General features: G+C 41.3%; 1 protein-coding gene across 7 annotated transcripts in view; it reads right to left on the minus strand.

Annotated features, from left to right (window-relative positions):
- USH2A (usherin) overlaps positions 1-25,547 on the minus strand; it is a 1,078,291-nt gene that overhangs the window by 923,437 nt on the left and 129,307 nt on the right. For all 7 annotated transcript variants that reach the window (XM_068232882.1, XM_068232881.1, XM_068232884.1 and 4 more), the window contains one exon: positions 13,481-13,676. In XM_068232882.1, coding sequence (XP_068088983.1) covers positions 13,481-13,676 — 196 coding nt within the window. The remainder of the gene's footprint in view (positions 1-13,480; positions 13,677-25,547) is intronic.

The raw sequence follows: 25,547 nt of genomic DNA on the forward strand, positions 1-25,547 counted from the left end.
GAGAGTCACACTGGACCAGCTCTCCTGGCTGCTCTTAACAAACAGGTGGATCAGTGGCTGACCCTGCACCAGGTGGAGATCGGCAATGTGGTGTGTGACAATGGCAGCAATCTCCTTTCCGCATTGAATTTGGGAAAGTTGACACATGTACCCTGCATGGCACATGTGCTCAATCTCGTAATTCAGAGATTTGTGTCTAAGTACCCAGGCTTACAGGACGTCCTGAAGCAGGGCAAGAAGTTGTGTGGGCATTTCAGACGGTCTTACACGGCCATGGCTCGCTTTGCAGACATTCAGCGGAGAAACAACTTTCCGGTGAGATGCTTGATATGTGATAGCTCGACTCGCTGGAGTTTGACCCTGGTCATGTTCTCTCGCCTGCTAGAACAGGAGAAAGACGTCACCCAGTACCTGTACAATTACAGTAAAAGGACACAATCTGGGGAGATGGGGATGTTCTGGCTCAACAATTGGGCACTGATGCAAAATGCATGCAGGCCCTTTTAGGAGGTGACCAACCTGGTGAGTCGCAGTGAAGGCACCATCAGCGACTTGATCCCGTACGCTTACTTCCTGAAGCGTGCCGTGCGTAGAGTGGTGGATCAAGCTGTGGAGGAGCATGAACAGTAACAGTTATGGCAGGAACAGTTGTGGGAGCAATTTTAATCAGAATCAGATGTTTCCTCAACACCTGCGGCAGCACAGAGGGAGAAGGAGGAGGAAGAGTTGTGTGGGGAAGAGGAGTCAGACTCGGTTGATGAGGAAGGTGTTTCTTTGGAGGAGGAGGAGGAGGCGGCGGCAAAAGAACAACTGCAGCAGACGTCGTCAGGGGCTTGTGCTGCTCGACGTTCCCGTGATATTGTTCGTGGCTGGGAGGAGGAGGAGGACTTACCTGACGTCACTGAGGAAGAACAAGAGGAGATAGATAGTATGTCTGGATCCAACTTTGTGCAGATAGCATCTTTCATGCTGTTCAGCCTGTTGAGGGACCCCCGTATAAAAAAACTCAAGAGGAATGAGCTGTACTTGGTGTCCACGCTACTAGACCCTCGGTATAGGTGTAAAGTGGCGGATATGTTACCGACTCACCAGAAGGCAGAAAGGATGCAGCACATGCAGAACAAGCTGGCAACTACGCTTTACAATGCGTTTAAGGGGGATGTCACAGCACAACGCAATAAAGGTTCCACTGCCAGTAATCCTTCTCCCATGTCCACGCAGGCAAGGACAGGACGCTCCAGCGATCTCATGGTGATGTCGGACATGCGGACATTTTTCAGTCCAATGCTTTGCCTTAGCGCTTCCTGATCCACCCTTCACCAACGCCTGGACGGGCAGGTAGCCGACTACCTGGCCTTAAGTGTGGATGTAGACACTGTGAGCAACGATGAACTCTTGGACTACTGGGTGCACAGGTTTGACCTGTGGCCAGAGCTGTCACAATTTTCCATCCAACTTCTGTCTTGCCCTGCCTCAAGCGTCCTGTCAGAAAAAACAAGAATGACAGAGGCGCCAACAAGTATAAAATAGTTAAAACCCGCTTAAAAGGAGGGGTGCAGGTGGACACACCACTCAGGTAAAAATAGACCAGCCAATAAGCCGTTAATTAATAACAGTAAAATTTATTGGGGATTCTCCAAAAAATGCAACGCGTTTCACGGGCAAAGCTCCCGCTTCATCAGGCAATCAAATAGGAGAAACACCGTAGTGGATCTATTTCTGGATCAAGCGCCTCAAGGCGCTTTGAGGCGCTTGATCCAGAAATAGATCCACTACGGTGTTTCTCCTATTTGATTGCCTGATGAAGCGGGAGCTTTGCCCGTGAAACGCGTTGCATTTTTTGGAGAATCCCCAATAAATTTTACTGTTATTAATTAACGGCTTATTGGCTGGTCTATTTTTACCTGAGTGGTGTGTCCACCTGCACCCCTCCTTTTAAGCGGGTTTTAACTATTTTATACTTGTTGGCGCCTCTGTCATTCTTGTTTTATCACTGAATAGTCCACCCCAGGTGGAGGGGGTTTTCCCCATTTTTCTGTCTACAGAGAGCGACAATTTTAAACACCTGAGTGGGGTCAGGTTCTAATCGTCCCCACCTGCAGTTACAGTGGTTGCCTTGGAGGTAACCCAGACTTGTGAGTACATCCATCATTTACTTTCATTTTGTCTCCATCTGATTGTTGACATACTACACCATATTGGGCTCTCGGTCTCTGTGTGTTTTCTCTTTTTAAGCTGTCCTGTCAGAAAAGACCTTCAGCGTAGCTGGAGGCATTGTCACTGAAAAGAGAAGTCGCCTAAGTCACAAAAGTGTTCAGTACCTCACCTTTATCAAAATGAATGAGGCATGGATCCCGGAGGGCTACTGCCCGCCCGAAGACTAAGTCAGTCCCCACACACAGCATCTCTGCCTGCACGCCGTCATGTGACTGGGTGCCTGCCCCAAAGACTAAGTCGCTCCCCACACAGCATTTCTGCCCGCAGGCCGCTTGATTGCCTTCTCCGCCACCACCCACACGTTCCAGGACTCCGGGCGGATTCCTGAATTTTTAAGGCCACTGCTAGCAGCGGCCGCTATAACAATTTTTCTGGTGCGTGTACATGCCTGCCTAATTTTTCTGGCTGCAGTGCAGCTACAACATCAAAACAAAAGGCATGTACATGTGCCAATTCCCCTTCGTGATCATTACCTTGCCGCAGTGAAGGGGCTTGCGTATCACAATGAAGCAATGACCGCCGGCTATATGAGTGTCTCGGGGGGTGGCACACCAAAGCTAATAAGGTCGTTGCTTCATTGTGGACAGACCAAACCTGATTGATATAGTACTCATTATCTGTGATTTGTGCCCAACCGGGTTATACCCACTTGCCCTCTCTATCTCACTATTTTTTGATACAAACCTGATTAGCTGGACAGTCACTGTTGTTCTATCATTGAGCTACCACAGCCCGGCGACCATATGGTCTTGAAAACAGCCATGGCCTGCACTCTGGCCATGGTGCACACCAGTCCAGCACGGCCGTCATTACACAAACAGCTGTTTGCGGTGCGTTACACAGTAAGTTTGATGTGTCAGTGTGAAGCAGTACTCTAATTACACTCCCTGATTGATGTATACACATGCAAGATGTTTTAAAGCACTTTAGGCCTGCAATTTAGCATTCAATATCACATTTCAGCATCTTAAAACACTGCTTTGCGTCCAATCCAGATTTTTCCCCAGGACTTTTGGCGTGGATCCCACTCCGCAATGCCCCCCTCCAGGTGTTAGACCCCTTGAAACATCTTTTCCATCACTTTTGTGGGCAGCATAAAGTTTTCAAAGTTAGCCTCCACATTGCAGTCTAATGCGGTTCGCGAAAGTTCACACGAACCGAACTGTCGCGGTTCGCGAACCGAAAATCAGACATTCGGGCCATCTCTAGTCCCCTGCAGCTGTCTTGTGCCCTCGACTATCCTCCGGTGCCCCGCCGCAGGTTAGTTTAGTTTCCAGCTGACTGACAGTCGGCCCCTGGCCGCGCGCATCTTTGTACGCGTTACCGTTGTCAAGTGCATCCTGCGCAAGCGCAGTAAGAGAAACCTTGACGTGCTTGACAATGGTAATGCATACCTAGATGCGCGTGGCCAGTCGAAAACTAAACTAACCTGCGCAGGCAGCGGAGGATAGTCGAGGGCTCAGGACAGCAGCAGGGAGCTTGGGGAAGCCCCAGGTAAGTCAAACTTTTTTTTTTAATCAGTGTTAATTTTCCCTTTAAATTAATTATGCAGAATTTTTTTTTTCAAAAACAATTTAATTTTTTGTAAAATACATTTGAGAAAAATGTGAAACTGGTTTATAGATTCCTCTCTCCACTTGATGTAGAGCAGCCTGGTTACTCAAAATCAGTTTGAAACACTCCCACATTAGAGATTTGGGCATGTATGGGGAAGAATGATTGCTCTTACATCTGAAGTCATGCCTCTCTGCTGACTGATAGCCTATTATAATTCTTAGGTTGTAGTAGGAGGTGTGGCTTATGAATGGTGGGAAAAGGGTGGGGGGGGGGGGGCATGAACAGGCAGCAGGAAGTTGCTGAGAAGGATATAAGGACCTAGTTATTGGTGCATTCAAGATTTAGTATTTTTTAGTTTGCAAACATTTTTAGTAAAAACATAAAAAATAAATAAATAAAATAAAGAAAATGAGCAAATAATTTAAAATAATGTTCTATTAAATTCATATAATATCTGTACATAAACTTAGGTTTAAACAAAGTGTAGACTGTGTTACATTCTTTATGCCGGGGAAAAAAAAAAAAGAAACTTCCGTAATTTCAAAGTGTTTAAATCGGTTATGGCTTTAGCTTCCTACAAAGAAATTCAGACAGGTATGCAGGCAATCCCTGGCTCACTTTATCATAATATTCCCATACATCAACATTTCAAAATGTATTATATGCACAGTGCATTTCAGGCACTTGATAAATTTTGTCCTTACGTAGCTGCAGCACCCCTCAAATATTCTGAACGTAATAAATTGCTATAATCAAATCTAATTTTTGAAAAATACCTGTGGGAACCACAAACAAAAAAAGAATGTCTTGTATAAGAAAATGATAAATAACGCAGGAGGCTGCAGTTTATTATAATCAGCTTGGCATTGAATTACAAAATTAAAATTATATAGCCCTTGATAAGTAACCCGGCCAGTGTTCGTGATCAGTGGAATTATGTTGACTTATTTTGCATTTCACAGGAACAGTTCAAAGAAATATAATAGGGGGGGATGGATAGATTTATCACGAAAGGGCCTCGTAGCACAGAAGGTGTAGGGGAAAAAATCCATTTATTTTGGTTTTAATAAGAAAACTGGCAGAGGAATGATTTGCTTAGAACTTATTACAGCTAAAACAGTTTTGAAAAGTGCTAATTTACCTAAAGGGATATATATATACAGTAAGCAAATTAATTTATTTTGGCCGCACAGGCCTTGGGTATAGTAATACTGAGAAATATCTGGGTCATTTGCGGTGTTCTATTCAGTGGCAAGGATAAGTACACAATCTTTTAAAATTAATTTGCACCTATAAACCTCATGCGCAGGAACACTTTTTAGGACTAGTGTACACGGCCTTTTGACTTCTAGTGTACACAGCCTTTTGACTTCAATTCAACATTAACCAGTTCAGCCTTCAGTCGTTTTTCGCCTCATGCATCTGAGCAATTTTCACCTCCCATTCATTCGCCAATAACTTTATCACTACTTATCGTAATGAATTGATCAATATCTTGTTTTTTCCGCTACCACTTAGGCTTTCTTTAGGTGTTAGATTTTGCGAAGAATTTTTTTTTTCTAAATGCATTTTAACGGGAATATTAAGAAAAAAATGGAAAAAAAACATTATTTCTCAGTTTTCCGCCAGTATAGCTTAAAAATAATACATGCTACCATAATTAAAACCCATGTATCTTATTTGCCCATTTGTCCCAGTTATTACACCATTTAAATTTTGTCACTATCACAATGTATGGCGCCAAGTTTTTATTTGGAAATAAAGGTGCATTTTTTTCAGTTTTGCATCCATCACTATTTACAAGCTTATAATTTTAAAAATATTAGTAATATACCCTCTTGACATGCATATTAAAAAAAGTTCAGACCTTTAGGTTACTATTTATGTTTTGTTTTGTTTTTTAAATTGTAATTTTTTTATTTAGGTATTTCTTGTAGTGTGGGAGGTAAACAGTTAATTTTAAATGTAATTGTTTGTGAATTTATTTAAAAAAATGTATGTAGATGTAGTTTTACTATTTGGCCACAAGATGGCCTCAGTCAAATTTTGTTTTCCTGTAAGCAAGCGCTCTCGCTTCCAGAAAGTATAGGGAGGACGTGAAACTTTTTCTTCTCTTTAGAAAGATCGCGGCTTCTGATAGAAGCTGTTGGTCTTTCTAACAGGGACTTAGATTAATGCGTTCCCATTCATTGATCTCCAGGCTAACGGGCAGTGGCACGGGAACGTACAGGCACACGCGCGAGTGGGAGCACGGCAGCAGTCTTTTGGACATTAGTTCAATGTCATTTCAGATTTTATTTGCAATTTACTAATACAAGTGGGACATGGATTGTTGTTAAACAGAACAGAATCTAAGGCATACATGTCAAACTCCAGCTTGCGGTCCAAATCTGGCCCTCAGAGCCATTAAATTTGGCCCTTAAGTGGTTTCCCCACTTTGCATTATTGTTTGGCCCACTCTGACCACCAGGGAAGCTATATTGGTGATAAAGCCTTAGAAAGCCTTAGCACACCAGGTATGTCATATGGGGAGGTAGAGGAAAGAACTGAAACTGTATAGGGGAGGATGGGGCCACTAGACAGCAGGGGACTTTATGATGAGTAATGATGAGCGTGATGACCTAATTACGATTACATGAAAGTAAGCATAATTTGCATGATTACGATTATGGCCATAATTGAAAATTCATAATTTTGCAAATTACGCAAAATTTCGCATATATGCAAAATTTTGTAATTACAATCATTTTTACGTAATTACGATCATTTTTGTAATGGAAGCGATTCAGAATTTTGTGTTTAACATGGAAATTCAGCCCTTCTCAAAATTGTATTCCAGTCCAGAGCCTCCTGATACATTTAAAGTGAGAGCACATGCAGGGGCCTTTGCATTATCAGATATTGCAACGCCCAAAACCAAGTGTCTCAGCATACATGACTGCTCAGTGTACCTTGTCAAAGAGCACCCGTCTTAGAAGTGGCTGCAGGTAGAGCCTCCTGATACATTTAAAGGGACAGCACATGCAATGGACTTTGCATTATCATAGTTACATAGTTATTTGGGTTGAAAAAAGACATTAGTCTATTGAGTTCAACCAGAAAACAAAGTAATCAGATGTCGCAAGGTCCAAAATCCAGTGTCTCAGCATGCATGACTGCTAAATGCACCTTGACAAAGAGTACCTGTCTTAGAAGTGGCTGCAGGTAGAGCCTCCTATAACATTTAAAGTAAAGGCTCGTGTAGGGGGCCTTTGCATTACCAGTAATTGCAATCAATGAGTGACTTTCCTCAGTTTAGTAATTACTTAAAATTTGCATAATTACTATTAAAAAAAGAAATTACGCCCATTACTGTTCCAATACAAAACACAAAATTTCGCATTAAACACGACTTTGCACCGAAATGCGAAATTACGTAACGGAAAATTCGCTTACAGAATTCTGAATTACTGTTTGTATCGGAGCAGTGAAAAATGGCACACAGCGCCGACGTGATAAAAATAGCGCCGCATTCACTTTCATTATCAAACGATATTTATTGTTTTAAACAATTATAAATGGTGCAGGGCTCCGCATTCTAGCTATCCAAGCCTGCATGGGGGACAAGGGGTTAAAGAGTCTCTGTAGGGGGGACCCCACGTCATTTAAAAAAAAAAATTCCCACACTCTGAACATAAAAATAAAAGAAATAAAAAAAAAATAGGAAAAGAATATTTTTCCCACTATCTTTTTAACATATCCTGCAAATTTGGTGTTTCTACCTTGTACAACGGCTTTTCTATTAACTGCTTAAGTCGGTGGGTTTTGCTTCATTAACTGTCATTTACCGCATTTGAATGTAACTTTTGTCCTTTGAAATGTTAGAATCGATTTTCTCAAAAAGTATAAGGTCTTTTAAAAAAAAAAATCCTCTTGTTCCCACTGTTCTTCTTAACATAACCTGCAAATTTGGTGTTTCTAGCTTTTAAGGGGGCTTTGTTATTAAACGTTAAATTCGGCGGGCAGACATATATTCAAACCGGCAGCAAAGCTGGGCTTAAACGATAATTTACGTTCAGGCAGGACAAAAAGCAGGATCTAAAATGATGAATAACGTTCACAAGGTCAGCTGCCTTTTTAACCTTTAAAACGATAAATATTGTTTTATACAAATATCGGGCAGAAGCGTGCGCCATTTAACCATCGCCATTTTTCACTATACCCATTTGTATGGCAGTTACAAAAAGACGAATTTGCAACATAGTGGCAAAATTTGCGTCCGTCATTACGGAAACACGAAATTACGCAAATTTTGCCTCACAACTAGGTCCCAGTGTTCAATTTTGGCCCACTTTGTATTTGAGTTTAACACCCCTGATCTAAGGACTGGTATATGTAGGCTTCTGGCAATACTTTGCTTTCAAAATAGAATTAAAAGTGGGCTGCCTGTAAGGCAAGGTCATATTTATACTTTTTGTGCCCCTAGGCCAAGTATGTTGTTACTTCCCTTTCATGTGCAGCAGTGCCCCTCCCATTCTATGTACAGCCCCATCTTTCTTGTGTATCATCCATGTGCTGTAGTCCATCTCTTTCATAAACAGCTTCATTGGGCAGCAGTTTTACTTTTTCATTTGTTGCTCCTATTTTTGCCCCCCACTGTTATATGTAAGCAGCCTGCTGCCCAATGCCGAGGCCTCTATGCCCTTTCCAGAAATATGGCCCTGCTGTAAGGTATATTCAGTTAAGGTGACCATAGCCCATTTGCATCGAACAATATATTAAGTTTCCTGCCATAAATCCTCTTTTTTTTTTGGCTCTGCTTTTGTTCTCCAGACTGCCTAATGTACCCGTGTCACAGAGCCCCGCACACACATAGGCTAGGTTTCCATTTATGCAAAAATGGCCAATTCCTCGGCCACAAATTCGGATGGAATTTGGCAGCCTATAGAAGTCCATGCAGAGCATCCAAATTTGTGGCCGGGGAAAAATCTGAGGCCCTGCAGCATAATCAGAGCATCACCCGTCCAAATCTCATAGCCGTGCATAGTGCGGTTAGAGGGAATCGGCTGCGAGACACGTCACGGCTGTGCCGGCATCGCGTCTCGCAAGACGCCTGTACGTGCACAAGTGGAAACGAGGCCTGACAAAGTGTAAATGATTAGTGCTGATGGTAATCTGCTAATTATTATTATAATTATAAGCCAGACGAAGGCTGCAAGGCCGAAAGCTTGCTTTTTTTTATTCATTTTTAGTTAGCTAATAAATGGTATCATCCTGATTTAAAACTTCTTGTTATTATTATGTGAAATTTTGCGTAATTTTTCGCAATTACGGGCATACATAATTACAATTTTGACATTCAATTGATTTAGCATAATCCATTCGTAAATTTACATAATTTTGTGAAAGTTCACATAATTTTGCGTTGAATTTAGCGGTTAATAGCAAAACCCCCATACATGCTGTTGTCACCAAAATTGCTACAAAATTATGCAAAATTATGGTTCCTGATTCCATTTACATACGAAAGTAATTACGATTTTTCCTAAAATTTTGCATTTCGATTTTGCATTGTAATTACATATTATGATGCAAAATTACGATTATGCAAAATTCGGGCTCATCACTGTAAGTGATCACTATAAAGACATAACAAAGAGAAGGGACACCAAGAGCCAAATATAGTGTAGTACTGTATGTACTGGTAGTTGAAATGAAGTATGAAGTATAAACTATACTCACAAAGCAGGGTTACCTCCAAGGCAACCACTGTATAGGCAGGTGGGGAGATTATACAATACAATACAATACAATAACATTTCTATAGCGCTTTTCTCCCATAGGACTCAAAGCGCTTAGGCTCTCTCAGATTCAGTAATTAGTAGGATGAAGTATTCACACAACAAAAGTTATATTTCTGCAAATGCCAGACTGAACAGGTGGGTTTTCAGTCTGGATTTAAACACGTCCAGGGATGGGGCTGTCCTGATCTGTTGAGGTAAGGAGTTCCAAAACGTAGGGGCAGCATGACAGAAGGCTCTGGGACCAAAAGTTTCTAAGTGGACTCTGGGTATGACTAGATTATTAGAACCTGTGGATCTGAGAATGCGGGGATTGCTTCGCAGCTGTAACATATCTTTCATGTATCCAGGGCCTAGATTATTCAGGGATTTAAATGTCAGTAGGCCGATCTTGAATAGGACCCTCCATTCTATAGGTAGCCAGTGAAGGGAATGCAGGACTGGCGTTATGTGGCAGTGACGGGGTTGGTTGGTTAGCAGTCTGGCAGCAGTATTCTGTATCAGCTGTAGCCGGTACAAGGCCTTTTTTGGAAGGCCAGTGTAGAGAGCATTGCAGTAGTCCAGTCGGGATGTGATGAAGGCGTGGACTAAGGTTGGCAGATCTTCTGGGGGTATGAGGTGCTTGATTTTTGCAATGTTCTTCAGGTGAAAATAGGATGATTTCACCACAGCAGAGATTTGAGTTCTGAAGTTTAAATCCCCATCAATTAGAACTCCCAGGCTACGCACATGATCAGAGCTGCGTAGATCCGTGCCTCCTATTCCCAGTGGTGAAGACTGCAAGTTAAGTTGTTTTGTTATCATGCTCTGCCCTCCAATCAGAAGGACTTCAGTTTTGTCTGAATTTAGTTTCAGCCAGTTGTCATTCATCCATTGCTGTAGTTCACGTAAGCAGGCGTTTATAGTTAGAGTTGGGTCTGTCACACCAGGCTTGAAGGAAAGATATAGTTGGGTGCCGTCTGCATAGCAGTGGTATGTCAGGCCATGTTTTTGGATTAGTTTTCCCAACGGTAGCATGTAAATCGTGAAAAGCAGGGGAGAGAGGATTGAGCCCTGGGGCACCCCATACTTAAGTGTTACAGGGGTGGACAGGAAGGGCCCCATAGACACTTTGTGGGTTCTGCCACTCAAGAAGGATTGGAACCACTGAAGTACTATGCCATCAATGCCGCAGTATTCCTGTAGCCTGTTTATCAAGATGTCATGGTCAACTGTGTCAAAGTCTGCAGAAAGGTCTAGCAGTATGAGGATCGAGCACTCTCCTCTGTCTCTTGCCATGAGCAGGTGGTTGCATATTTGGATGAGGGCAGTTTCAGTGCTGTGGTGTTTCCTGAAGCCAGACTGGAATGGGTCATAACTGTTATTTTGTAGGATTCTGGCTTCTAGCTGGAGGTATACAGCTTTTTCAATTAGCTTTCCCAGAAAGGGGAGGTTAGAGACAGGTCTGTAGCTGGTCATTGCATCTGGGTCCAGGGAGGGTTTTTTGAGGAGAGGCCTGATGATTGCTTCCTTCAGTAAAGCAGGAAATATCCCTGATTGTAAGGAACAGTTAACAATTTTGAGGAATACCGGTACGAACAGGTCGGGGCAGTTCAACATGAACTGTGTTGGGCCAGGATCCAGGTCACAGGTAGTTAGGCGGACGTGAAGGAGGATGCTTGATGTGACTTCTTCATCAATTTCTTTGAAGTTTGACCAAGGTGTTACGTTGTCTCTGCTAATGGTCTTTGGCGCTATATTAGGCTCAGATGCTGTAAGTTGGATGGCGGACCTTATAGCGGAGACTTTGTCTGTGAAGAAATGGGCAAATTGGTCACAGAGGTCCTTTGAAGACTCGATATTTAGTTTTTGACATGCTGGGTTGCAGAGTTTTTCCACTGTGCGGAACAGTTGGGCTGGTTTGTTAACTGCATTTGCAATCTCTTGTGATAGAAAGGATGATTTTTTTCCCGTGATTACCTTTTGGTAGCTCTTCAAGTGGAAGATTAAGGCATGTTTGTCTTCTGGGGACTGAGATTTGCGCCACAGCCTCTCAAGTTTTCGGCCTTGTCTTTTCAGCTCTTTTATAGCGTTATCAAACCACTGTGCATGATGGTGTGGAGTAAGATATTTGGTGCGCAGAGGAGCAATGGTCTCAAAGGTGGAGGACACACATTTGTTGTATTTAAACACCAGAGTATCAGGGTCCAAGCTGGAGTCAGTCAATTCATCAAAGCTAAGGTTATCTCGGATATGTTGAGGTGTTAGCCCTTTTAAGCGGCGATATTTTATTAGATTAGGATTAAGAAGTCACTCTCCGTAGTTAAGAAAATAAGAGGGTAGCACCCCTCCACCAGGGTTGGACTTGATATAACGTAATATGGCTACAGAGGAGCCAAAAGGATAAAACTACACTAAAGACATGCTGTTTGACTACAGTCAACCAACTTGTCCTCTTTTGGCAATGGAGTGGGGACAACGGAAAGTGGAAGAACATTACATTTATGCACACCTATACCATCATGTAGCATCATGTATCCCTGTAACAAAATGCATCCATCTGGTTATCCAAATAACAGGTTCCATCAATGCACCCCCCTGTAACCAATACAGCCATTGCAATAACAGGTTTCATCATTGCACCCCCCCTCCCCCCGTAACCAATGCAGTTATTGTATGCGCCTGTAACAAATGCAGACATTGTGTGCCCCATATAACAAGTACAGCTATCACGTGACCCATATAACAGATGCAGCTGTGACTCCTGTATACAGGACCAGAACTGCCTTTATGTCAAAGGGGGCAATCGCCCCAGGGCCCCTGACTGCTGCCGGGCCCTCAGGTGGTCTCTCCCCAAATGCTTCTAGGCACTTGTTGATCCGACTCTGCATCCTAACAGAACACATGTATGCATGCCTGAAATCTCACAGCACAGCTTTTAGTCACTGATGGGGAAAAATGCTGTGTGCCTTCTCCCATCCCCATCTCCTCTCTGACTACTGATTAAGTGGGTGTTGACTAGGACAGGGGGAGGAGTCTGGACAGTTTTCTCTCAATTACAAAATAACAGCATTAGGAAATTGAGCTGGATTGCTACAACCAAAGAATAGTGCATCTTTAGCCCCAGGAATAGGGGGCTGGGAAGTACCACCAAGAGTCATTATTTGCACATAACAGCACCCGAGGGAGGGGGGTGGTGGGGAAGTAGGGATTATCTAAAAATTCACACCAGGAGTTGCACATAGCAGAAACATAAATACTTATAGCAACTGAATTAATCCATAGTGTGGTGTACCTTCTTAAAAAAGGTATTTGCGAAATTTCAGAATTAAGCATGTAACTGTGGTTACCCACAATGCACTACTGCTCAATACGCAAATTATCTCTTTATGCCGCTAAAGCCAGGATTACATCCAGAATTACTGGTGTATAGCAAGCCTATAGCTTACACATGTTACAGAGCCACATCAACCCAACATGCAGACAGCCTGTTTCGGACTGTTGGTCCTCCTCAGTGCATGGCAGGGATTGATATGGCTCTATGGGATAGGGGTTTGGACCAGAAGAACAGAATACCCAAACAGCTCGGGGTGACCCAAAAACCACTAGTCTCTTTTGGTCCTCTATACTTTGCTAGTGGCTTAGGTTCACCCCGAGCTGTTTGGATATTCTGGATTATTCCAGTGACTAGCCTCAAACTTTGACACAACTATCTGCCACTTAAATTTGGGAACACTGAAGAAGAACCGTGTTTTATAATCACATACAAACAAAATATGCAGGCTGAAATAAAGTTTGGGGTTAACCCTAGAAATATGTAGCGGTGGACTACGTACACTGCGCTTGTCCTTTCTGGACCTCAGTAATACAGGCTTGTTGTCTTACTTGTCGTGTGCCCAATACATTTGGTGCTTTGCCTTTAGATCTAACAGTCTTTTTCTCCTTACCGATAATGTTCGGCTTGCATCTGCACTGGCCTGTGATTTGGTGACAGGTTATGCTTCCGCCGACAGTGCCGTTTGTGCTGCAGCGGCATGGCTGGCAGCCATCTGGGTCGGACCCCTTCAGGTTGTGGAAACCATCTTTACACTGATCGCACTGTCTACCCCAGACATTCTCTTTGCAGCTGCACTGGCCTCCAACCTGAATGACGTCAAATAGATATCCGTCAATAGATCGAACAGAATAACAGTATTCTAGATTAACCATTCACTGCACATAGTGTAAATGGTGTTGGACACTCATTAACTATTTAACATGTACAATAAATATGCATTAATCATTTTTCATCCTTCTATAGTTATAAGTTGTACGCGCTTTAAAGCGGTCCTGAACCCAGAACTTTCTCTCTGCTTTAAAAGATAAGCAACAACATGATAACCTTTACATCCTTGTTACAGCTTATAGAGCTCCTTCAGAAATGTTGCAGTGTGGTTTCTTCCTGGTACCCTGAGAGCAAAGAAAAGGTTAACCTCCTGTATTTATATATTAGCTCTCAACTCGGCAGACAGCTGGGAGTTCAGATTACACTGGCTCATTACTTGCAGAGAAGGGAGAATAGGCTGTTCTCTATAAACACATGCAGAGTGGACACAGGGTGGATCTTTCTGTGTTCTCCTTCTCTAATGTGCAAGAGGTCAATTGTAAGTTTCCCTCCTCTTTTAATTTTCTCTGAAGAGTAGCAACATGGGGGTCTCAAAACAACTCTCAAATGACCCGAAAACAAAGACTGTTCACCATCATGGTTTAGGGGAAGAATACAGAAAGCTGTCTCAGATATTTCAGCTGTCTGTTTCCACAGTTAGGAACATATTGAGGAAATGGAAGACCACAGGCTCAGTTCAAGTTAAGGCTTGAAGTGGCAGACCAAGAAAAATCTTCGATAAAGAGAAGCGATGAATGGTGAGAACAGTCAGAGTCAACCCACAGATCAGCACCAAAGACCTACAACATCATCTTGCTGCAGATGAAGTCACTGTGCATCGTTCAACCATACAGCGCACTGTACACAAGTATATGCTGTATGCAAGAGTGATGCAGAGGAAGCCTTTTCTCCACCCACAGCACAAACAGAGCCGCGTGAGGTGTGCTAAAGCACATTTTGACAAGCCAGCTTCATTTTGGAATAAGGTGCTGTGGACTGCTGCTGAAACTAAAATTGAGTTCTTTGGGCATAACAAGGGGAATTATGCATGGAGCAAAAACAACACAGCATTTCAAGAAAAACATTTGCTACCTACAGTAAAATATAGTGGTGGTTCCATCATGCTGTGGGGCTGTTTGGCCATTGCAGGGACTGGGAATCTTGTCAAAGTTGAGGGATGCATGGATTCCGCTCAGTATCAGCAGATTCTGGAGACCAATGTCCAGAAATTAGTGACAAAGCTAAAGCTGCACTTGGGCTGGATCTTTCAACAATACAACAACCCTAAACACAGCTCAAAATCCATTAAGGCATTCATGCAGAGGAATAAGTACAATGTTCTGGAATGGCCATCTCAGTCCCCAGACTTGAATATAATTGAAAATCTGTGGTGTGAGTTAAAAAATGATGTCCATGCTCAGAAGCCATCAAAGCTGAATGAACTAGAGATGTTTTGTGAAGAGGAATGGTCCAAAATACCTTCAACCAGAATCTAAACTCTCATTGGAACCTACAGGAAGTGTTTAGAGGCTGTAAATTCTGCAAAAGGAGGATCTACTAAATATTGATTTCATTTCTTTTTTGTGGTGTCCAAATTTATGCACCTGCCTAACTTTGTTTAAATAATACCATTACCAGATTTAAATATTAGTATTTAAAAATTGTGAGACTTAAAATATGACAAGGTTATGGACAAATCATACCATTAATTCCATTTCTTGATTCAGTAGACACCCTTGTTATTTTGGGCTTATGTCTGCCATGTTTTCTTTGTTATGAGTCCCCAGTTAAATTATGGAACTGCGCCACATTGGGAACAAATAATGTTTTCAATGGGTCATTCATCAATTTAAATACTTTCAACCATGGTACCATCAGAGGGGTGCAGATAGTAAAGCATGGCCGAACATCAAGATTTAGAGTTTGCAAATGTCACCACAAATGTTCACGGAACAGTCCTTAAATGTCCTTTCAATCCACAACGTCCTTAAAAAATGTATACAAAGTGTACTCATGGCAGTGGCATGGCAGAGGGGGATAATGGGTGAAAAGTTCCGCAAAAATTTTGTATTTTACGCAGAGGCTTTTTTTCATGTGTAAATGTCAAAATTTAGTAGGAATAAATAAATGGCCCAGGTTGGGGACAATTGGGAGGTCCTGAAGTTTATATTGTAGGAGATGTCCATACTTATAATATAAACTTCAGATGTTCATCTTGGATTCTCTATGAGGCTCATATTTTTATTTTTTATAGTTTCTCACGGCAACCCTTTATACAACTGCAAGATTATTATTAATATTATTATTATTATTTGAAGGCGGGTCTCTAGGTAGATGAAAAAATAATTTGCTAAGAAAATTAAGAGTATAATTGTTTTTGCCTGGAGACATATCTGTAGTTATTTTTTTAGTTCTACTTTTTAAATACCCATCAAGATTAGTGAACGTTTTTGTAATTTTTTTTCCTGGATAGCCCCTTTAAACTGTAATTTATCCCTGAGCTTAGCTTTTTTAAACGTTTCCTGGCTGAAGGCCGGCGATGCTACATTATGCAAGAAAAGTGTGTAATTCCCCATTTTACCACATAACTTTCAAAACGATCGCTTTAAACACGCTGATTAATTTTCATGAGTAAAATCCTTCTACCTTTTGCATTTCCATCTTTCTCGGGTCAGCTGCTGAAAATTCTTTCTTTAACATCTAATTCATTTCGGCTCTTACAGCCTGGACTTATTAATCTCTCTCTTAATGGGCCTTAATCATTCTCCTTGCCCTCCATTGCCAGCGAGCGTTGAGGCTTTTTCCAACACGGCTCCCTCTTTTATGCACGGATATTGTACCTCTTTGTTTCTGATCTATTATTTTCATTTTCATTTGTAAAGATCGTCATTTAAAATGTGTTTTTCCATAAAATGTGCTGGACAGAACTTGCTGGTTAGTTGAGTTTCGGATAACCAGGACTTTACTGTATAAATCTACCAGTTCTAAAGGTGCCCATACATGGTACAATAAAAACATTACATTTTCCCGTTTCTTTGACTAAAATGATCAAGTCGAATGAAAATAATCTTTTTTCGATCAAGAAAAAAGAATCGATTATCCCGTTTTTTCAATAAAGATCTGATTGGACATGTTGGAAAAATCTTTATATTCAATCTAATGGAATGATCGAACAAAATTATCTAATCAAAAAAAATTGTACCATGTACAGTATGGGCACCATTAAAATGATCGGCTCATTTACACTGTAAGAGATTGGCACTAGTAAAATGTATCTAAAGGATTGGCACATTTGTGGCGAATGTTATATTTATGAAGATCCGATCCACAACTGTTTATAATCTCCAGATGGCATTCTACACTTCAAATTGGATGATTGTGTTGTTTCACTCAAACACCCTTCAGTAACTTTTGCCAACTTCCGTACTTGTGGTGGTCTACGGGTTGCAATGCAAGACGCTGGGCTGTGTCTAGTGCATGTACGCACCTTTACACTGCACTAAAGTGCTAATAAAAGGTGCACAGAAATGATAAGCAGCACAAATAGAAAACTAAACTAAAAACAGTGTGGACACTGCAGCAGAGGCGTATCTACAGGGGTGCATTCATAGCTTGCGTCATGGGCGCCATTTACTGGGTTCAATGCTATGTAGCGTCCTTAATGTTCTCCATACAGATTCTATTTTTTATCTGAGGGACCTTTTGCTACCTGGTTACATCTTTTGGGGGGACAAGCTGCCTAACTGTTATTTGGGGATATGTATAGGCTGATCTATTGTGATACTCCATTCTTATAGGCCATGCTTCACTTCAACTTGGACACAACCAATTCAACCGAGACTACACATTAAAATGTTTGGAGGGCTGTCCCCACTTCCTGGAGGCGGATTTCAATGTTTGCCATAGGCGCTGTTTTCCTTAGATATGCCTCTGCACTGTAGCCAGTTTACTATCATTGGAGTAACACTTTACGCAGTACCTACATTAATATGTCAGCATTATAAAGTGTGGGATAAAAAACGGTATACTGCATTATCAATCAGGGTCCCATTTTAGATATTGTGGGATCCTTCCAATGTGTTGATGCATAATGCATTGAAGTCCATCAGTAGCTATAAGAGATCGATTGTTCCACAATTTTTGATAGCTGCTAAAAGTTTGATTCCAGTTAAGTGGAGATGTCAAGATCCTCCTACCATTAGAGAGTGGATAGGTAAAGGTAATATGTTAAAGGATGCCGAGAATCAGGTCGCTCTTCAGCAGGATAAGTTGGGAGTCTTTAATGATAAGTGGGAGAAATGGTCGGAGTTTCAGGGTTCGGCAGAATATAGGAATATGGTGGAGATGTAGGGGAGGAGTCTCTAGGGGTGAGGATCTGATGGGATATTGAGATACGGGAATATATTGGGATCTGTAGGACAGGTTGTGTTGATGTGGTTTGTATCTTCTTCTTTTTTTATGGATATAAGAGTCTGGAGGGGAAGGGGGAAGAGGATTGTTTTGTGTTTTACTTTATACGATAAAATATGAAGAAAAGGGAGGAAAGAGTGATGTGTTGTATGTTGAGAATTGTAGTTTTTGATGTATGATGGAATTTCTTTTCTTCAATAAAATGATATGAAAAAGAGATATTGTAAGATGGTGTGGAGAGATTAACTATTGGGAGAATGTATTCCACGGTATTCCATTGCCATAAGAGCATACTTAATTAATTGTAATGTGGGTAGAAGAAGCACAGCAACTTCGGTACTTGTACTAGACTATCTAAAACAACAAGGACACGAGGGAATGATAATGATAGAGTAACTTTTTCAATGTTTCCTTGTAGATATTATGCCAGGCTGCCCAGTTCAGCTGTAGGCGATCCGTGGATCCCCTGGTAGCGTTAACAGAGAGGCTGAACACGCAACATAATAAATAATCTGCTTAGTGAATTTGATTAAGCCATCTGTGCCGAAACGGAGAACGACCAGCACTTGTAGTAATGAGAGTTCCTTTTTGTTTATCCTGTCCTGGAACTTGTACCTCTATTGAGCCAAACCTGAAAGCAGACTCTGCTGTGAGGGAATCCTGCTGGCTGCAGAAGATCTCAGAAGAGTCACATGACCAGCTAGCTCAACAGACAAGGGTAACATGAGGAGGCGAGTAAGGATAAGCACACAGATCTTGCAGAGCTCAGAATTCCGAATTTTGCATCAGAAATTTTGCGTATTTGATTTACAATCGGGTTTTGGAATTTACAAAATGTCAAGGTGTAAATTCTGAATGTTATGCTAAATTAAATTCATGTAGTGCATGAGTAATGAAAGTCTTTGCGAAAATGATGTGAGAAAATCCCAAAATTGGAAGGGAAATTTTAACCTGAACATATATTTGCAAATTCGCACTAACGATCCTATGGTTAGTAAAAAAATATATTCGCAATAAATTACACGTTCAGAATTTTTCAATTGAAACTCAAAATCTATAACATTCAGAATTAATTTGAAAGTCTGTGAAAAATGTTGGAATTTCATCAGATTCAGATTTTGGCCATCCCAACCATCGCTAGTGGCGAAGGGTTGGGGGTTTACAGACTCAGGAAACAGAATTTGGATGAATAGGTGTTTTTAGGAATGACACGATGGACACATTACTTATTCACAAATATCTGGGCGATGGCAGCCAACATTAAATTAAGAACATAGCAAGGAAATGAGCAGCGCTACTTAAAAACAGACTAGTGCCTACCTGCAAAAGAGTGCAAGCCCCACTTGTGGAGTCGAATGCACACCGAGCATACACATGACCTGTCTACCACTAGAGGAGGATGTTGGTTTCCATTAACAGCTTGCATGCAACCTATTAAGTACTCGTCCCTCCCACTGCGAAGAAGTCAATCCTCCATGGGAGGGGCCTAACACTAACTAAATCCTAACCTATGTATATGCATAGCCTGGGTGCAGCTAATCAAATAAAATCGAAAATTGAAAATTGCGCAAAAGGTGGATCAGCGCAACACCAGGCCGCCTCCGAATGGCCTCCATCAAAGATGCGCTGAGCCCCCCCCCAGGAACTACAAACGCACCTTGAACCCAAACAGAAGCTCTGCATATACACCAAAAGCATGGCTGTTAAGTGGGAGCAGCTGACCAAAAACGAATTACATTAGTACACAGCAAGGAAATGAGCAGCGCTACTTAAAAACAGACTAGTGCCTACCTGCAAAAGAGTGCAAGCCCCACTTGTGGGGTCGAATACACACCGAGCATACACATGACCTGTCTACCACTAGAGGAGGATGTTGGTTTCCATTAACAGCTTGCATGCAACCTATTAAGTACTCGTCCCTCCCACTGTGAAGAAGTCAATCCTCCATGGGAGGGGCCTAACACTAACTAAATCCTAACCTATGTATATGCATAGCCTGGGTGCAGCTAATCAAATAAAATCGAAAATTGAAAATTGCGCAAAAGGTGGATCAGCGCAACACCAGGAATGGCCTCCATCAGAGATGCGCTGAGCCCCCCCAGGAACTACAAACGCACCTTGAACCCAGTTCATCTATGGTGTATAAGTGTATGCTGTGTACTGTAGAGATTTCTTTATTTTGGTGATGGAAGTTCTAACTTCTAGATTTATTTTAAAGTGGAGCCATAATGATGCATAGTAGAACACAGTTAAATATTCAGGGTACCTATTTTTACCTTAACCATTTTGCCCTTTTGGATGTGACTGTCACGTCCAACAGGCTGCTGCTATGCTCCCGTGCCACCCCCCATTATCCCGGAGATCAATGAATGGGAACATAGCGATTTTTGTACTATTTTTGCATTGAACACAATAAAGTGATTTTTATGTAAAAGAGCTGTACGGAATTGATGTGGATATTGTACTTAAGTTCCGTCAAAAAATGGGTGAATCTCTGCATTCTTATACACCTTAGTCATTTGAGTGCTGCCCTGCCTCTTTTTTGGACGAGAACATTTGTAATTAATTTTGCTCATGATTGACATTATGCTCCATAATTTTGCACATACTCATAATTATGCAAAAATACAAAATTAGCTTCTTGGGAACCTCCTACGTATGTGGTTGTCAGATCATATTGGGGACCAACTGTGACTGCTGGTAGATACTGGGGGCTGCCTAGAAAAACGGGTGTATATTGCAGGTCACCCATGACTGCTGGAATATATTAGGGGTCAATTATTAATGCAAAGGGAAATTGCAGGACACCTATGACTGCAGGTATTGATTGGTGGGCGTCTATGACTGCTGGCGTATATTGAGGGAAAAAGTATGACTGCCGGCGTATATTGAGGGACACGTATGACTTCTGGCGGATATTGAAGGACACATATGACTGCTGGCGGATATTGAGGGACACGCATGACTTCTGGCGGATATTGAGGGACACATATGACTGCTAGCGGATATTGAGGATACAGAACATCGGTGTATGACTGCCGGCGTATAATGGAGATCACTAGCTGTCAGATACTAACTGCCTAATAGGGATGAACAGCATCAGTCTTGAGCATTCTTAGTCGATGCTTCCTGTTTGCGCATATGTTTTTTAAAATGTATGCAAATAATAAGCACTTGATAAAGGGCATGTAGCCTGAAACATCATGATAGTTTTTGCTGCTAATGCTATGTACAGTAACTGATTTTGAACTGCATCAAAACATTTGCAAATGTATGTAAGTTTGGTTGGAGTCGTTCTGTATTGTACAATAGAAGTTGTTGTAGGCAGTACCTTCGATTAACTAAGTATTTTTATCAGTATCAAGCTTTTCAGAACATTTAGTTCTCTTCTTCAGGCATGATCTTAAAGTGATATAAAATTATACCTAATGATAAGACCTGAATGTTCCCTCAAGGCTTGCTTCTAAACATATATTTAGATAGCTAATTAAAGAAGTGGTCTACAGCATTTATTCTCAGAGCTGGTGCTGCCATTGAGGCAAAGGGGGCAATTGCCCTAGGGCCACCCACCACTGGACCCCCTCTATGTGAACCCCCCTCCCCCGCCTGCTTGCGAGTCATGGGACTCCCATACAATATGTGGTTAGCTGCATTACATTAACCAAAATGCACTATGCCACTACATTAAATTACAAACTACAAACATTTCCCAGTGTACCATACGGTTCACTGAGCTTTGTGTGACAGGCAGTCAATCGCATGTGATCCTTCAAGCTGAGGGCAGTCTATTATGCTCCCTTCAACATTCTGAGTAGGTGGTCATGTGGGTGCCTCCCACCTATCGGAAGAGCCCAATGCAAGTCTGTGGACATCCGCAAATGGACCGGATGCAGCTCACGGAAACAGCAGTTTAAATTGCCTCCATGCAACTTAAACCAGCCCTGTTTATTCTTTCTTTATTTCATAATTTTTGTCATCATCCTTTTAACTTTTTTTAGTCTTTGTCTTGAATTGCAATGGATTTTAGTTTCTTTTATTTTAAGAGAAATGTATGAACTCCATCCACTGAAAAGAATTATGAAAAAAAAAGTCATAAAAATATGACAGAACATCGGTGTCTACAAAGTCTTTCTTGCAATAAGAAATTCTGAGAAAATGTTTCATTTTATAAAAATGCTGTAAAGACCCTGAAGCAGTTATTTTATCTTATACTTTTCACACCTTTCATCTGTCAAATGTTACAAATATTAGTGAAAAGTAACAGTATTCTTAACAGTATGTGTTTATATTATTTATTTTATACTAAAAAAGGGAAGTGTGGATGAATGTGGGAAAGTATGGGGTGCCCAGCATTGAAGCGATGGCAATTGGAAGTGGTAACAGGAAAAAAGGGCGCAGGCAGCTAGTGGACAAAAAGGGCGCCACCATTCACTCCCATAATAAATATCGTTTAATGGGTGGCAAACAGGAAAAAAGGGCGCCGGAGATTATTAACGTTTTAAAAACGGCGCCCGGAGATTTTTAATGTTTTATAACTGTGCTGGTGATGATTTAAGTTTAGATAATGTGCCCGTGACGAATAACGTTTATAAAAATACTAAACATATTTATCGTATTTAACTAAAACATTATTTAAAATGTTATCCCTTACTGTTTGTAAAACATTATTATTCACAAAATAAAGCGATCAGTACATAACGTAAATTGCAATGTATTTTTTACAGTCACTATTTGTTAAACATTATTATCCACAAAATAAAATTAATTAAAATTTGTATTCCTTAATGTTTGTAAAACATTATTATTCACAAAATAAAGTGATTAGTACGTAACGTAAATTGCAATATATTTTTTAAAAGTCACTATTTGAAAAACATTATCCACATAATAAAGCGATCAGTAAGGGGAGTGGTTAGGGTTAGGCACCACCAGGGGGTGGTTAGAGTTAGGCACCCCCAGGGGGGTCTTAGGGTTAGGCACCACCAGGGGGTCTAGGGGTTAGGGATAGGTACAAGTACAGGGAGGGTTCTGTGTGAGAGTAAGGTTAGGTATAGTTACAATACAATATACACCACCAGGGGGGTGGTTAGGGTTAGGCACCACCATGGGGTCTTAGGATTATGCACCACCAGGGGGGTCTAGGGGTTAGGGATAGGTACAGGGAGGGTTCTGTGTGAGAGTAGGGTTAGGTATAGTTTTAGTACAATTTTAGTAATACTTACTAATGTTTTACAACACTTATTACGAACGTAGTTATATTTATATCATCGTTACAAAAAATGTATTCAGATTTTATTATAAGAAGAAACGATAAATAAAAAATTATTCACAATAATATACAATTATAACCATTAAACATATATTATCATTTTTTTAACAAACGTAATTACAAGTTTCACTTTTGAAACAGGGAAGATTAACGGTTTCACAATTGCCGATTTCATACGCATTATTTAATGATTTATAAATTTGTAAAACATTATTTGTAAACGAAATACAACATAATATTTTTATAAACGGTATTACTGCTTATCGTTTACACCCCACGCCCTTTTTTCCCGTCGCCTTTTTTGATGTGTGCATTGGAAGTCTAGCGGTGTACACGGGAGTGACATGGAAGTTCTGTGGTCCTAAAAGGCAGCCCAGCTGCACAAAACCTCACTCCAAAATACCCCAGCGGCTACCACTAAGGGTTAGCCAAATGACTCTTATTCGTCTGAGCGAGGCTCTTCTCGCTCCCCTATCACCCTGATGAAACCAGCAATTGAATTTCCCTGGCATAGGTTGCCATGCACTTAACAGACACATCTGAGCTAATTGAAAAAAAAAATCCACTTACCTGGGGCTCTCTCCAGCCCCTGCCAGCCGTCATGTGCCCTTGCCGCAGTTCCACTCACCGCCCGTGGCCCGGGGTCCCCTCCAGCACAGCATGTCCACTGCGCCTGTGCGAGCCGTTCTCAGAGTCGCACTGATATCATCCAAACTGTACTGCGCAGGCGCATTAGTTCTGCACCTGTGCAGTACAGTCCAGAAGCCGACAAGATGTCGTTGGAACATTTTTTTCCCTGTATAGAGAACTTCTGAAATCACTTAAGTAATACACAATTACGCATCATAATTGTAATGTGATATTTCAGGGGAATAGCGTAATCAATTTCGTAGTTAATTGTTCCCATTTGTAATTACGCATGCATTTATGCGTAATTTACATGTAATTTCATGCCGATTTTGGTGGTAAATAGCAAATCCCCCATACATGCCATTCCTACCAAAATTGCCACATATGTTAAGAAGAATAGTAGGTACAAGTTACAAAAATAATTATTCAAAAAGACCTCATAGGTTTTGAGAAAATTGATTTTAAAAATACAAAAATGTTTTTAAACTAATTTTTCTGGTTTTAGAAACCATTTTTCTTTGCATTTTTAACATCGATTTTCTCAAAAACTACAAGGTCTTTTTGAAAAATTATTTTTTGACTTGTACCAAATATTCTCCTTAACATATGTAGCAATATTGGTAGCAATAGCATGTATGGGGGCTTTGCTATTCACCTCTAAAGTTTACATGAAATTACGCGTAAATTATACAAAGTCAATTGAATTACGAATTTGTAATTATGTGTATGCGTAATTGCAAAAAAATTATGCGTAATTTTGCGTGATCGTAATTAGCAGATTACGATCATCACTAGTTCTCATGCCCACCAACTCCCCCATCTACCTTTGTCTCCCTCCAGTTTGTGTTATACTGCAAAAGCACTGGTCAAGCAGAGTGCGTCTTTGATCCCGCTCCATGGCCTGGAGCAATCTGTGCATGCGCACACATAATGGCTCATAGTGCTCATGCACAGAGCGCTCTCGTCTGAAGGAACATGATCCAGGACGCATGCTGTAAGGCTAGTGCTTGCACAGTAGTGCACGACCTGGCTGACCCGGTGCGACGACTTAGGGGGCCTTTCACAAGGGCATGAAGGGGTGCAGAGGTGAATGGGGGAAGCCCATACATGCCTACTGCCTCCGTTTGTGCAAAACAAGTCACGTTGGGTATTCGTTAAGACAGATAAAGAGCGATAACTCAAAGGATAAAACAGAGAAAGAGAAAGAATTGCTATTGCACTGAGCCTGCTACGTTGGCTGCGTGAATGCCAGTAAAATTTAGTTGTGCGGTTTGTGCACTTTGTATCAGAGGTTTGTGAATCAGATGCCAACTCTGATATAACAATCTTTTATAAGTTGCAAATCCAAAGAGTGATTTCAGAAGCTCTGTATACAGGGCTAAAATGATCCAACGAGTAAAATAGACATCTCATGGCCATACACTGTCAACTTAGGCCAGGGTCGGTTCTAGAATGGCCACACAGCACCTGACAATTTGCTCCCCCGTTACAGCTGCGTTGACCCAAAAGAACCACCCTGAGTATAGGTAGGTAGGTGGCCAGATATAGGTGCCCTCAGAAT

The sequence above is a fragment of the Hyperolius riggenbachi genome, chromosome 4, assembly GCF_040937935.1.
Source record: "Hyperolius riggenbachi isolate aHypRig1 chromosome 4, aHypRig1.pri, whole genome shotgun sequence".
In the NCBI taxonomy this organism is placed as follows: domain Eukaryota; kingdom Metazoa; phylum Chordata; class Amphibia; order Anura; family Hyperoliidae; genus Hyperolius; species Hyperolius riggenbachi.